Source organism: Manduca sexta, unplaced genomic scaffold (genome assembly GCF_014839805.1).
Source record: "Manduca sexta isolate Smith_Timp_Sample1 unplaced genomic scaffold, JHU_Msex_v1.0 HiC_scaffold_3130, whole genome shotgun sequence".
NCBI classification, from domain to species: Eukaryota; Metazoa; Arthropoda; class Insecta; order Lepidoptera; family Sphingidae; genus Manduca; species Manduca sexta.
The window spans coordinates 1-16,046 of record NW_023594165.1 but is presented as its reverse complement, the minus strand read 5'-3'; the positions used below and the strand labels follow the sequence as shown (position 1 = coordinate 16,046).

At 39.4% G+C, this 16,046-nt stretch overlaps 1 protein-coding gene and 2 long non-coding RNA genes across 3 annotated transcripts; 1 reads left to right on the top strand and 2 right to left on the bottom strand.

Annotated features, from left to right (window-relative positions):
* Window positions 1–957: 957 nt before the first annotated feature.
* On the top strand, window positions 958–1,997 carry LOC119192756. The gene is made up of 3 exons (XR_005113747.1): window positions 958–1,033; window positions 1,528–1,646; window positions 1,985–1,997. It is a non-coding gene; the product is annotated as an uncharacterized LOC119192756 (long non-coding RNA).
* Window positions 1,998–6,239: 4,242 nt separating this feature from the next.
* LOC119192757 lies at window positions 6,240–12,569 on the bottom strand. The gene is made up of 2 exons (XR_005113748.1): window positions 12,517–12,569; window positions 6,240–8,791 (listed from the first exon to the last, which is right to left on the bottom strand). It is a non-coding gene; the product is annotated as an uncharacterized LOC119192757 (long non-coding RNA).
* A 112-nt stretch (window positions 12,570–12,681) lies between these two features.
* LOC119192758 (kinesin-like protein KIF21B) lies at window positions 12,682–15,439 on the bottom strand. Its single transcript, XM_037446524.1, has 5 exons — window positions 14,751–15,439; window positions 14,215–14,352; window positions 13,740–13,885; window positions 12,928–13,076; window positions 12,682–12,729 (listed from the first exon to the last, which is right to left on the bottom strand). Exons 1-5 carry the CDS (start codon window positions 14,960–14,962, stop codon window positions 12,682–12,684), a joined length of 693 nt encoding a protein of 230 aa, XP_037302421.1. The 5' UTR covers window positions 14,963–15,439.
* Between the last annotated feature and the right edge of the window lie 607 nt (window positions 15,440–16,046).

Sequence of the window (16,046 nt, the reverse complement as noted above, 5' to 3'; positions counted from 1 at the left end):
GTTTGGCGTAGACTAGCGCGGCGCCCGAGGCGGGGAGCTGTGCGGCGGCGGGGTCCGGCGCGGACAGCGGCGGCGCCTCCCGCGCTCCTCCGCCTCCGAGGAGTCGTGGGAGGGAGGCACGCGCGGCCCGCTCGACGGCGCCGCGCTGCCGCCTCGCCGCCACGCGACGTGCGCGCCGCACACGCGCCCGCCGCTGCGCACGCGCACGCACCCGCCATCGCGCACGCCACGCACACTTCCACTGCCGACATCGACGGCGTGCCCGGTATACACGATACACATTACACTTACTACATACTATGTAATATATCAAAATAATATACTAAAAAACTAGGAAAAGTAACTTATTTTTAGGTGACAACTAATATTTTTATTGTTTAATGAAATTAACATTAACCAAGAAATTATTTTCAACACTATAATTATGTCAAACATGTTAAAAATAATATGTTTTTGACAGTGGATGAGGACATAGACGGCATTCCCCTGGAGCTGGAGGGGCGGGTCGGAGGCGGAGGCGCGCGCGCCGGCGGCGGGGTTCGTGCCGTCGCGCTGGGAGACCGTGGAGCCCGCGCCCGCGCTCCGCGCGCGCCCGCGCCTGCGCGCCGCCAGCCCGCCGCCCGCGCACCACGACGACGACGACGAGCGCGCCGCACTCGCCAACATGCACACCGACAAGTACGCACCCTGCTGCCAATCTTATAAACAGTACATTACGTCAACAAGTCACCAAATATAATCGCTAAACCCACTGCGCTTGATCATAATAAACATATACCTCGTACGGAAATATCAATGATTTTATATATCATGAATGTACTGAATCGATTATGTTCAATCGTTTAAATATGTATTTATTTTAAATATTACGACAGTAACGACGAGCAGTGTCTGAAACGTGAGACCCTCCGCGAGATCGAGGTGCGCGTGCTGAAGTACGCGGACGAGCTGGAGGCGGGGCGTGAGGGCGCGCCGGCCCGGCCTCGCGCAGCATCAGCAGATACAGCACTACAGGCGGAAACTCATCAAGAAGGTAAGAGGTCAACAGTAAATTACGTAACTCAAAAAATTTGCTATTGATAAATAAATTAAATGAGGAGCTTATAAAAGTGTTCCAGGGTTTCATTGTTAGAGACTATTTGCCAACAAATCGTAATGGTTTACTGTAACTACACCAAATTTTCTGCCTGCAAAACACGCCATCACCATCACGCAATTTGGACTCCCATATTAGAAATGTCAAAAAAATGTGACAGCACGTGTCAAAATCATGAAACTCGTGGGACTTCATTTATTGACCCTAATCAATTGTGCCCGATTTGGGTGTTTACACCTATGTGCCTGTGATTGTCAAACAGTATTTCAAACAACGTCAAAGCTATTTCTATCAGTTTGATAAAATTTATTTTGGCAAATAGTTTCATTCTCTGTGCTCTTCCTCAAATGAACACTGTTTCACCTTATTGAACCTATGTCTAAATTAGTTAGAGTTGTTACGAAATCGTTATACAATGTGTTTGGTGGCAGGCGGCGCGGGAGGCGCGGGAGGCGCGAGAGGCGCGGGAGGCGCGCGAGGGGCGCGAGGAGCGCACCGCCTCGCCCGAGCTGCGCCGGCGCTCGCCCGCCGAGGACGACGAGTATTCCACGTCTGTACCTCACTAACGGCCCTTTCAAAAATCAATACCATCAGAATCTTCTATCCGATCCCGTGATTTTTAACCAAAGCCAAATTAGTCCTTTTATATTTAAGGATATAAAAAAATATTTGTTCTGATTATTATTTGGATCGGTTATTGAAACGGCCGTAATTGTATTTTATACGAAAATATCTCAATTCGGATTCCAAGAAGATCCATTTGTTCGTTTATGCCCCTGTTATAAAAATATAAAAACAGACGAGTAAAAAACCGACTCTCGTTGCATCTTCTGTAAGAATACTAAACAGTTTGATACACGATAATAAAAGTTATCTATTGCATTACAGCACATCATCCAAAAGTCTAAAAATCAAGGGAACCGTCGTTGTCACCACCACCAAAGAAATCTCGATACAGGTACTATTTTTTATATCCTTGTTTTTATACTACAGCTTCCACCGTTTATCAGTAATTCTGTCAATGTTCGGTAGTTTCGTTATACAGATTTTTTTTATAAATAAATAATCAGTATCATAATTTAAGGTAAAAATTCTAGAATTAATCATTATTTACGTGAAAGCAAGTAGCAGTGTTAAATATTTAAAACCTTTTTATTCCCAGCGATCGCAGAAGTCGATCCCGTTCGAGATCACGTGATAGGGAAAGACCGCGATAGATCTCGGGAGCGCGACCGGGAACGAGATAGAGAGAGGGAGAAAGAGCGTGAACGCGAACGCGAGAGAGAAAGAGAGAGGCGAAGACGCTCGCCCGCCACGCCTCCAGCACACCACCACCGGAAGCACAGCAAACACGCCAAATACAAGTACTAATATTTAATGGTAGATGGCGTTAATACGAATTAAGAATATCGCTTTTGTAAGATAAAATATATCGAAAATTATATCAGAAGTTGTTTTATTTTCTTCACAGAAGTGTTCTAGCAAATGTTAATGTAGTAAATCGCAATATGATATGATCAACACATTGAAACTAGTTTGTACTGATACGTGAAAATACTATCGTTTTGTGAGTCTGGCACTGAGTACTGACTATAGCCCTTTACAATGAAGATTACATTATTGTGGCAAGAGGTTATTCATAACTCAATTTAGTATTTAAGTTTTAGTACTCAATTTAGTATTCGAGTTTTCTGACCACCACACACACACCAGACCAGCGGTTCTAACTCTGAGCTCAACTTGGTAGCGGTCCGTGCACCCCTGGAGAATGATCATTTGACGATAAAACTGATTAAAATCGCCTTATAGGCAATGTTGAACATCAAATTACTGTCGATATAGAAGTTTCGGTGCATGACCGCCTGCAGATCTATTGTATATCAGTTTAACCATTGAGGAATCGCAAATAATATTTCATTGCTGGGTTCCGATTATTTCAAATGGATTAGAATCGCAATAAAATATTGGGTCATGGATGGTATCGTCAGTTCAGATAGGGTATGGCTAGGAACGTATGAGGATGTACTGGTGATACAAACTGAGTTCACTTTTAACCTCACTCTAGGTACTTAACTTTTTTTATCCGAGCCACAAAGACGTTATAGTTCTTCAGACCGCAACGTGAATTCATTGACCTGGAGGCTCTATAAAAGTTATAAAAAAATCGGTTTATTTATTTTAATAAAAAGTTCACACTTAACTAAATATTATTATTAGTGAAGCATACAGCTCAAGTAATCTTTGGAAAAGTTTCCTTAAATTGTCATTTTGAAAACAGCTAGGTTTACAAAAAGCTTGGTGGTCCGTATGTAAATTCTCGTTGGGCCACGTGATGACAATAGGTCCTTTAGTATCTGTGATATCCTGATACATTTGTACTCTAAGAGACTTCCTGTGGCACTAATAAGGCGCTAAAATCCAAGTTTAGGTTAGGATAAGAAACCTAATTTCATTTTAATGTCAGCTTGATGTGGTTCAAGATATTATCCCGCTGTTTGAAGTAGATTATATCACCTATATTTATGCTTTTACCTATATTTTATAATCTTTACTAGTATTAAATATGCGGAAATGTTTTGGTTTTGTCTTTCCTACACAAGATATTGTAGGTTACTTTATGTCCTGGATAAATGCATAAACTGGCGGACGTTTTAACTCTTATTGTTGGCGACGCGCCGACCCTTAGATGGTGCAAAGTGACTACAAAGCGATTAGTGATAGTGAAATAAGGTAAATTGAAAATTTTATGTCTATTTTGGTTATTACTTGTTGTAGTGTTTATGTATAGTTGATTTGATTGTGTATTCGGATAGCGCTCATTGTGTTACTTTGATGTATAAGATGTACCTGTGCGTTCTATACTTAACAAATAATCGCCAATAATGTCAAATGCCAAAACACAATTATCGTAGAAATTGGGTCGATCGGTCGCGGCTCTCTTTACGGTATAGCCGCGACCCACATAAGCTAACGCGCGATGCGATTTGTTATTATGCGTTCAATCATCAATGGGATCAAGAATTCAAGAAACAAGAAAACTCAAGACTGGAAACTCTTCAAGTCTGAAGACTCCTCAGAACTGAAGACTCTCCTTAAGACGGAAGGCATCCTGAGAAGAGTAAAGGGGGCGGGGTGGCATATGGCCTATAGGGTGGCATTTGGCACGGCATTAATAGTTTCTTATATACAATTTCTTATTTGCCGTCTCCCTACACTACACTCCTACTTCATCTGCCGCTGTTCAGGTATTAACTACATAAAAACCACACAGAGCTACAGTTACACCACGCTTTTTAAGGCATCAATCACAGCAACGTGGAAAATATAACGGGCTGGGTACCGGCAGCAGTTTTCAACTTAGTTAAACGCCCAGCAGCCGAAAGTACCTAAGGTCTTCAACCCAACACTTATAAAAAACATAGCACTGAGGTTTATAAAGAAAAAACACAAATAAAAGGCTGCATGATATATTTGTATCCAGGAATGTGAACAATTCATTAAAATCATTGTAAATATATTTGCACTTCTAAGCTACACGAAATAAAAAAATACATTTGATATATAAAATGAGGACACGAAACATTTTGTATAATTTATAAATTAATCTCATATGCTCTTTAGTTTATGCGTAAAATAATATCAATTAATAGCTACTCGTTATGTGGTTTCGATTTGTTAAAACATTCGATAAGAATTATATTTTTTCTGGAAATACCGCTAGAGAGCTACATATTTGAAGTAACTATATTTAATCCAAAAAGTCTAATACGCTTACGGCGGTATAAAATCAACATTATAAAATACTTCGGAATTGTAGTGTAAAAATAAATAAATATCTCTTTATTTAGGTAACTACCAGAGCATGTGCAGTTATCGATTGTTATTTGACAACTACATCTTTAACAATTTAAAAAATACAAGTTTTTTATGAACTTAATGTGCCATTATTCCAACGTTAACGTATTAGACTCTAGAAATTTTATGATTAAAATTAAAAATTATGAGAATTTCATTCAATCCCGTGTAACAATTCACACATGTCTATAGGTTGATATTATTATTGTATTATAATTTAATTTTCAAATTTTTTTACAGAACTATTCACACTTACGCCTTTATTTCGAGATCACATTCCCAAATTGTTCTACCGAAACACCAATGTTTTAAGCCGCCATCAATTTCAAACATCTACGAACAACCATCACTTTTCCCTAAATTTAATATGTAAAATTTCACGCATTTACATGACTAGCCATGCTGGGCGTCTACTACACCCCACAATTCAAGTAACAGTACCAACAGCAAAGTCGAGAAAGATGAAAATCTTGAGTTCAAAATATTGCGTCATAGAGAATACAGAAGTCTCGACTTTATAGCTTCTGCTTGCATAGTCTGATCTTCCACTGATTTACTTTTACTTTAATGGTTATTTAACCGTAACTTTTGGCAATGTTTATCGTTTTCTTTTTTATTTGGTGCAGGGATTTCGCTGTCTTCGATTGTCACGCCGTCTCTCAGCTATATTGCTATAATTTCAAAGCATTTCAGCCTTTAATACACGATAATTCTTGATTCATTACCTAGTAATAACGCGTTTTATATCTTTGTATGTTAATGAAGTTCAGCGTTATCATAGCCTCGCAAGCATTCCGTTATCGATTACATTTTACCTAATTACACGGTGCCAACATATCGATATCCTGAATTCTCGTTCACTTATCAAACCATTGACATTACATACTTCCTGTAAAACCTTTTCTGATGTGAACGAGAATTTAAAATGTATACACTAAAACAATGATGATAATTTTAAAATTTACACAAACATACATTTTCGAGGTTGTTCGCTATTTATAATCGCAAATATATTATATACGATAGAAATAATACTGAAATTGATTAACACATAATAACGTAAAACACAAAATAAATTCTTTAATTATTGTAAACATGTGACGATATTTGATTAAATTCCTTACAATAACCTTACATAGCCTCGTGTGTAAAACTAGCTACTATTTGGACATTAGTATTACAGTTTTTGTATATTCTAAAGAGCGTTTCCGAGGCGCCATATTAGATAACTGAAATGTCGATACACATAGATTATTTATACAGAAACAAAATAAAAAAAGCATATTTCAGAAACAATAAATAACTCAATAAGAGGAAGGTAGGCAGTGAAATCAAAGAGAACACAACAATAAAAAATATAGATAGAATACAAAAGCGAGTATAGCGTGCAATATAAGAACTAATATCAGAAAGCCAATATGGCGTCTCGTTTATATCTAACTACAAAATGTTTAAACGTTATGCTGTTGCTAATCTACCCGTAGCGCAGGAATGTAATAAAAATATAATTCGATTAATCACAGTTTATCGTAATTCACGGATCAGTTCTATTCGTAGTGGAGGTGTGCGGTTTCGTTACGATTGTCGCTTGATAGACTATAACATACTTTATTACCTTCATCTATAGGAATTGCTTGCGTATGCAGTGATAGTATTGGGGGTTCATTACCAAACATGTTGTCATAACTTAAATTTTCATTAAGAAATTAATTTACAAGTTGAACCAAGTTACGTAAACCTTGATGATTTTAACACATACCACTGCATATACATACGAAGGTCTTGCAAATTACATAGAATATTTTCTACATTCAAAAAATTTCTAGATTCTTGCCGTAATTTTGTAGGTTATCAAAACATTTTCGGATGCCTATGGTCCACTATTTATAGGAGAATCAAATTAAAAAAGGCATAGGAATTTGTACCAGTCACTGGGCTTTAATACAGATGTAATAAATTCATTTTTTTCAATTCCTTTTGGTGTAAATTGTTTAGAGATTGTTTATCTTCAAAACGTCATCAATTTTAATAGTAAATTGTAAAAAAAATGATAGAAATCATTTTTACTTTATTGGGTTACAAAGGTCGTCTATTTTTTATTTCTTTTTTGTAAATTTGGCATTAATTATATTGGCTTTTAAATAAGTAAAATTCAAATAACGAAAGGAAATGTTACTATGTTAGAAATACATCTTGCGGTTATTTGACACTTACTGTTACATGCGGCCCACCTGATGTAGTGTTCCTATATTAGTGTATTATCTATGGTAAAGTGGTTACCATAGCCTATAATCGTTTGCGATATTATAGGATTTGTTTGCAAGTTATGGACCTAGTAAAGTCATTTTAAGCCCATTTAGACGAACCCAATATTGTGAATTTTCTTGGATTATGATTAACATGTCTCCAATGGATCCTAAATATATAAAGAATCACTTACAAATTTATAAAAATTACACCAATACTAACATTTATCGACTCTTAACGCGAAAATTTCCAATTAATTTGTTTTCAAATTGACGTGACTACTATCCTACTATATAATAGGTACCATTCATTAAAATTAATCACAGGAATTGAAACAGCTAAGCTAAGGCTACACAGTATACCGACTATAAAACTTTAAGCCTACATACACTTACACGAATGAGTATCGGTGAGTGGACAGTTACGAAATTAAAAATAAATTATAGCCTTTGCCAATTAATATCGATAAAAATAATCGATGAAGATCTACCCATTTCAAATACATAATTTCTTTTAGCGCTTTATAATATTAAGCTATTTTTATTTAATTGAAGTAATGTCCACTCATCACTACTCAGTTACATATATTTACACATTATTATCGGTGAAGGCCATGGTTTCCAACTAGCTGTAATCTGACATTACGCTCACACGCTCTAACTACGAGTCTACGTCGCTACGTCGTGAATCTATCCGACAACTCGATACTATAATCGATATAAATATTCGAATCTTAAAGAATATTATTCGAATTCTTATTTATAAGAACTTATGTTCCAGTTCACAATTACGGGTCTTATCAATAGACTGTCGATAAAATCTAGGGAGGTGACATACGCTGTCCATAAGAATACGAAACTATTATATTACTACTGAGTATTTTTGTCTTTATCGATTCTGTCATATATTAGTATCGAGCATCGACTGATTTTGTATGTGTAACATTAGTCTTGTTAGTAAAATATATAGTTCCTTTTGATTAGCATAAGGCGTAATATATAAAGAATAACTTTGAGCGCGCCTCAATTTTTACTAAAGATTATAATTGTCTTTTAATTGTTTAATTAATACTATTCGTTATAATAAGCCGTCCACATATAACACTGTTATTAAGATTTAGTTAATTCAAAACAATTTCATATAGCGTCTGATATATTTCACATGTCTTGAAAGCGTGTCAAAGCGCAAAACTTTATTTCGACACCTTGTATCGAAAACATACTTTTGTTACACAAAAGCAAAATAATAATTTATTAGATCTCTTCCTCAATATTGCGTGTTTGTGAGTACAACAAAACACAACTATGACGATTATTACTCATCTTGTTCGCTTAAAACCATTTTACGTCTAATTGCATAATACAATTGTAGTGTGAAGGTACTCACTGTCACGCAATACCATGATATGTACGCAAGGTCAACACAAAACAACCGTCGGTGTAACCCGTGTGTGCTTGGTGTCGGTGCGTGCGCGTGCGTCACCTCCAGGCGCGGCGCGGCGGCGGGCGGCGCGGCGGCGCGTGTCCCGGCGAGCCCGGCGCCGACCACGGTCATCTGTACTGCCGGATCCGCCAGCACCGTACACGCCCGTCACTGGAAACATCATACACTCAGAACAACACTGGAATACACATGCTACCGAAACCATACTCCTTTAATATAGCCATGCTAATGTTTAACTCATGTAAATCATTTAACCACGCTAATAGTATTGAAATCATTTAACGAACCAACTATAGTAAAGTAGTATGTTGTTTGATAGCATGTGTATTGTTGTATGACACCATCGACATGTGCAGCAAGCTAATGTGGACAACAGAGCCGCGGTCAGGTGCGGTGAGGACACACAGGAGGGTTAGTTACAAACCGCTACACTAATATTATTGCTGCAATCATAATCTATTGAATGGGGATGAATGGAAATATCTTCTACACATCGACTTTATTTTCAATTTTGCCGCATTAGTCTTTACTCTCAACTCTTCAAAGCAAATATAACCCAAAACACTTACAGTAGTTAGAAGAAAGAAACTTCGTTCAGAAGAACAAGCTATATATTTATCGACAGAGAAGCTTAGCGCGGTGTTAGCATTATGAATGGCGATATAAAAGCGGCGGCGTCGTGTGCTCGTGGCAACACAGCAAGGTAGTGACGGATAATACTTATCGACAATTATTAGAATAATATCGAATAAGTTTCTTTATTTGTGTAAATAGACCTCCTATTAAACAAAAGCTATTATTCGTTGTGAGCACAATACACTTAAAAATATATTAAAATATCGACTTGTAAGATATGATAATTATCGATATTTTGAACCTAAATGAATAATAATTTTGTAATAAATACAGAAAAAAAAACGCCAGAAAATATAATTAAAAAATGATGTCGATATCTATCGTGACATAGCGAATACGATGATTGTTATATTCGATATCTTAATGCAGTTGTTAGTAGCAACACAAAAAAAAAAAAACGTTAGCACACGAACACGCTGTAACTAGCAACGAGTGAAAGCTGGAACCAATCTTAAAGGCGTTTTGGAAGGCAGAAACATCGATATGATTACTAATTACTGTTAATGAGGTTTTATGTCGATATTAGATTTTTTCTGATGTAGGTCTTGTTTGCAAATACTGCTGCCAGTTTTATTAGCTGGGAGCATTCGTATGTCTATACGAATCCTTCTCAGAAACTAATGGGACATTCTGGACATTGATGACACGACATTCTGGGGACTTTTGAATTATGTTATGATTATGATTGTTTTAAACTTGATAGTATGATATCAGAACGTAACCTGTCACAGACAGATACAATGTTTTTGTATTTGTCCACGAGTTTGAGAATGATAAAAAAAAACAGCCAGGGAATAATTATATTAATTAACTTTTACCTTTAGAATTGTATAGCCTTTAAAATCGATTCCACAGTTCTTTTTTAGTTATTTTGCACGCTTGTGACATCTACTGAGAATGAGCACTGCGCTGATTCTAGCGACATCTATTGGCCAATTTATACAAATAGCTAACCGATCAAACTACGTGTTATTTACACGTTCAAATGCTCAAAACAAAACATTTCTCCTCTTAAGTTGCAGTTTAATTTTGGATATATAAAATCTGTTTTTTAATCTTCTTATAAAAACAATTCAGTTTTATAAAGGGAATCATTAAATTTTTATATAAAATGCCTCAAAAATCTTATATATTTTTTCTTTTTTTTACATATTATGTAGGCAATGAGGGTAGTGTATCTTTCCGTGTAATTTTAGACTTAAATTATCTGATCTCTTTTCAAGAGTTTTGTTTGGAAGTAATAAACGAGCGTTAACACAAGTAAGCATAAAATCAGTGTTCACGAATTGTACTGTGCTTGTGAAACAATGTGCTTGGAAAACAGTGGCATAAATATTTCTCACAGAGATTTTCTCTATCAAAGTGCAATCTTAAGAGGAGTATGCGTGTGACATAAGGTTGACAATGGCACAAACGTGTTGTAACGTGTGCGGCGGCGCGGGGGGGGGGGGGGGGGGGGGGGGGGGGCGGCGCCGCTCACTCCGAGCACACGCGCCACGCGCGCACGTCGCCGCCGCTGCAACACACCGACGCTTGTACCCGCGGGCTACTACACCTACACTTATATCGACAAGGGACTCGACACCTTTATCAAGGTATTCTATCTATATATATAAAAATTAATCCCTATTCCCTTGGTCACGCCATCACGCGTGAACGGCTGGACCGATATCACTAATTTTTTTTCTTCTGTTATTGTCAGGAGAAGGTTCTTATGAAAGAAAAAATTCAAAAAATTGCGCAGAAAATTTAAACAATTAAGAAAACTTAACAATATTATTTTTGCATAACTGTCAGTGGTTTGAAATAACTGTCAGCGATCGACAGAATGCGCGCGTGCATTCATAGTTAAGACAGGACGTCTGTCAGGTCAGCTAGTTCGGGATATTTTGTAATTATTTTATTGCTTTTCCGTGACAATCCACCAGATACCCTTTGAACTGTAACAAGTAGTCGGCTGGTTTATTTATGACATTGCGAGAAAATTCATGAAAACATGTCGATTGCTTAGATAACAATAAATTGAAGCAGTTTTCTGGATGACCTGCGATGGCACCGAAATTGTTGACTATTACGCTGAATTGATAAATCTATACTATTATATAAAGCTGAAGAGTTTGTTTGTTTGTTTGTTTGTTTGTTTGTTTGAACGCGCTAATCTCAGAAACTACCGGTCCAAACTGAAAAATTCTTTTTGCGTTGGATAGCCCTATGTTCGTGGAGTGCTATAGGCTATATATCATCACGCTATACCCAATAGGAGCGGAGCAGTAATGCCTAATCTCAGGAACTACCGGTCCGAACTGAAAAATTCTTTTTGCGTTGGATAGCCCTTTGTTCTTGGAGTGCTATAGGCTATATATCATCACGCTATACCCAATAGGAGCGGAGCAGTAATGGCTAATCTCAGGAACTACCAGTCCAAACTGAAAAATCTTTTTGCGTTGGATAGCCTTTTGTTCGTGGAGTGCTATAGGCTATATATCATCACGCTATACCCAATAGGAGCAGAGCAGTAATGGCTAATCTGAGGAACTACCGGTTCGAACTAAAAAAATCATTTTGTATTGGATAGCCCTTTGTTCGTGAAGTGCTATAGGCTATATATCATCACGCTATGACCAACAGGAGCAGAGCAGTAATGGCTAATCTCAGAAACTAGGAGTTTGAACTGAATAATTCTTTTGTGTTGGATAGCCCTTTGTTCCTGGAGTGCTATATGTTATATATCGTCACTCTATGACCAATAGGAGCGGAGCAGTAATGAAACATGATGCAAAAACGGGGACAATTTATTAGTTTTGAGAGCTTCTGTTGCGTGCGCTGCGTAAACGGTTAAAGTTATGCGACAATAATGTATGACGGGATTGTTCCTCTTAAAAAGTTCTATAAAAATATATCATAAAACAAAGTCCTCCGCTGCATCGGTCTGCCCGAACGTATTAAACTCAAAAACTACCCAACGTATTAGGATAAAATTTGGTATGGAGACAGTTTGAGACCCTGGAAAGAACATAGGCTCCCGGGAAAATATATAGCGTGACTTTTATAACGGAAAACTTTAGCCCGAAAAACTTTATAACGCGGGCGGAGCCGCGGGCAAAAGCTAGTTTAGTATATATGGACGAATAAACCCTGCAAACCATGTATAGTATTATTTAACATAATTGACACGACAAATTGCTGTATAACAATAGTATAATTGGAGTGAGCGTGAAGCGAAGTCGCAGCATACGTACTTGCCGGCGGTGTAGAGCACGCGCAGCGCGTGTCGCGGATGCGGGCGCAGCGCAAGCGCAGCGTCGGGCAGCGCGGCGGGCGGCGCGGCGGGGCGCAGCGCGGCGCTCCACAGCCGCAGCGCCGCGTCGCGCCCGCACGACGCCACCACGCGCTCCGCCTCCGGCCTACACGCACACGCCCGTCACCCAGCCCTTGTGCGCGTTCATCACGCTCTGCACAATGCACACACATCACAATATGGTCCTTCGAACCAGATACACATTAACAAATATCAATTATATATCAATTCTAATACTGAAGACTTCCCTGTTTATGTAAAGCTTTTGTTTTATACAAAACAATGGTATCAAACTTTATGTATAAATTTTGATGTCAATAGGGCACTGATACACATAACACAATTGACTGACATGTGTAAGCGAGTTGTCGGTGAGACTCCACCGCTTGAGGCTGGTGTCCCTGGAGGCGCTGTACAGCACGTCGTCGCAGAGCGCGAGCGCCTGCACGCCGTCGTAGTGCGGCGGCTCGAGCAAACGACGATTGCTCGCTTCCCAACCACCTGCAATTATACAAAATGCTATCAATATTCTTTCCATTAATTTAAAGTTAGCGTTTCGTTCATTTGTAACAAAGTTCGATAAAAAAATAATGTTTTTTTATTGCCTCGGAAGGCAAAAGATCTAACGGCCTACCCTATGTAGTCAATATCACACATAAACGTCGATAATCCCTAGGTCACAGACAATTTGTATTAAACTTACATAAACCAGCATTTGAACATGTCGTCAATAAAAAAATTGTTATTGTTATAATTCAGGTCCGTAAGTCTTCTATGAGCAAATGAATCAACAAAATGGTCCTTCGAGCTGCTTGCAAGTCGTTCCCAGTTTAGTACCAGATACATCTCCTCACAGGTATTGTAAGCATTTCAAAGAAAACAATTAACCTGCGTTTATTGTTTACACCTCTAGGGATTTGACGGAGTGGTCCTTCGAGTCGATCGCCACGACGTCTCCGATGGTTTCAGTACCCTCCGAACTCTGACTATCACACCTCAAAGATGTCATACTACTAACCTGCTGCTTACGCCCGCATTTTCAACGTTCCGACATATTGGTCCTTCGAGCTGTTCAAGAAAATATCCCTCGACTAAAATATCCCTCCATTGATACTAGTGCCCCCCGAAGTGTGTCGACCACACCTTAAACATGACAATACTAACCTGCATCTTGGGGTTGCATCTCCAGGGTCCTGACGTAGTGGTCCTTCGAGCCGGTCGCGACGAGATCGCCGTTGGTGCCCATGCCCAGTGCGAGACACATGACTGCCGCCGCGTGGCCTGACCACACTTTGCAAATGCTCTCCAACCTGTAATGAACAACTGTGTAGTTGAGGAGGTATTGAAGATTAATAGGTGTTGAATATACGCTAATGACTTGTATACCTTTATTGCTAATGATTTTAGTTTTTGTGGTCAATAATCGAAGTAATATTGTCACTTTTATTTGTGAATTAGCTAATGCAACATTGTGCATCACAAATTCTATTGGTTTCGCTATACCTATATGCTAAAACTATAAGACAGATATAGAGTTATTAGACAATGATTCGTGTGGCATATATCTCTAGGGTAGGTATTTGTTCTTGTAGTGGATTTGAGCTGAAGAAGGAAAATGGTATGGTAGTGGTATGCGTACATGCGCAGATCCCACAGCCGCAGCTTGTCCCCGGCGGCGGTGTAGAGGCGGTGCGAGTGCGCCAGCGCCAGCGCCGTCACCGCCACCTCGCCCGCGATGCCGCGGCTCGACGGACACGGCCCGCTCACGCCAGACGACCTGGCAAACACGTGGGAATAAATTATCATATTTTATTCCAACAGAATTTTTTTCTTGCAAGCGACACTCCGTGCGAATAGGTGCCACTTAACTATACAAAGAATAATATTGAGTACAACACACATGCTGCCAAACAATCTCTGATGAATTTATGAAAAATATACATATGCTACAGTTTGCAACCTCTGATGAATGTAAATTTGAAGTAATCTAGTCAGTGTAGGGCATTATGGGACACTTTAAGGACATACAAGTTAGATGCTATGTAGGGCTTTGTTATATCAAATCCTTAGGAGCATTGATAGTACCTGACGAGGTAAGTTAGTCTGATATGACTGGATACTTCATTTTCCCATTCACAAACAGGTTAAGTATAGTATAGTTATATAGTTCGGTACCAGAGCGTGGTGAGCGGCGTGCGGCTCCTGGTGTCGAAGAGCCGCACGGCGCCGCCCGCCGCCGCCAGCAGCAGCCGGCCCTCGCCGCGCCCGTCCGCCTCGCCCGCCGCCAGCGCCGACACCGCGCCGCCGCACCAGCCGCGCCACGCCTCCGTGCCCAGCGACAGGTCCCAGCCGCGGACCGTGCGGTCTGGAACATATACAATAGGCATTTACTATTAAATCGATCACGCGCCCCACAACGTTCCCTAATCGCTTACAATGTGTATGAGCAGCATGAATGTACACACTACGATGGTTAACATCGGGAACTGGGCCCTTATTCTGTATGATAGTGTAAACGCGTAACGCGGCCGTGTCCTAAACATGATGCGTTGTGTTACGTGCTTGTTACGCACTGTTAAAATAATGTGCGGGATAGAGAATAAGGCCCCTGCTTGGACCATTCCCCTTAGCCTACGACACTCCTTCTTAAATGGTAGTAGGGCGAGACTTCGTGGATGAAATGACCTATATTACTATTTATTATTTTAAGTAAAGTGAGTTCAAAGATAAATAATGATATATCGTGATATTATTTGTATGGTAAATGTTTATTTAGTTATTATGTAGTTTTTCCATGCCCGTAATGCATATCGCGGTATCAGACGTTTCACATTAAAAAAAAATGCTTTCTTGAGCCCAGCTAAATCATTAAACACGTACTTAAATCTTGTATGATTACTAATGGCATGACACAAAATCAAAGACTTCCTCACCGACGCCCCGCTGTACAGCAGATGGTGTGTGTGCCGCGAGCGCGAGCGCGGCGCCCGTGTCCCTCCGCCACGTGCGTGCACTGAATCCACGCGTTCGAGCTGGTCATACCGCCACTAATGCGCTGCCAATGAATTATACAGTTTATTGTGTTGTTGTTATAGTTGCAATTTTATTGATTACTAGCTTTTGCCCGCGGCTCCGCCCGCGTTATAAAGTTTATCGGGCTAAAGTTTTCCGTTATAAAGTCACGCTATATATTTTACCGGGAGCCTATGTTCTTCCCAGGGTCTCAAACTGTCTCCATACCAAATTTTATCCTAATACGTTGGGTAGTTTTTGAGTTTAACACGTTCGGGCAGACCGATGCAGCGGGGACTTTGTTTTATGATATATTTTTGTAGAACTCTTTAAGAGGAACAATCCCGTCATACATTATTGTTGCATAACTTTAACCGTTTACGCAGCGCACGCAACAGAGGCTCTCAAAACTAATAAATTGTCCCCGTTTTTGCATCATGTTTCATTACTGCTCCGCTC

What these genes read in the sequence shown, in the direction of transcription:
- LOC119192758 (XM_037446524.1), bottom strand. Translation starts at nt 14,962, where the DNA reads ATGCCTATTGTATATGTTCCAGACCGCACGGTCCGCGGCTGGGACCTG. An exon ending in ACGCCGCTCACCACGCTCTG is followed by an intron (nt 14,353 to 14,750) that starts GTACCGAACTAT and finishes CGTGTTTGCCAG; the next exon opens with GTCGTCTGGCGTGAGCGGGC. An exon ending in CGGCTGTGGGATCTGCGCAT is followed by an intron (nt 13,886 to 14,214) that starts GTACGCATACCA and finishes TGTTCATTACAG; the next exon opens with GTTGGAGAGCATTTGCAAAG.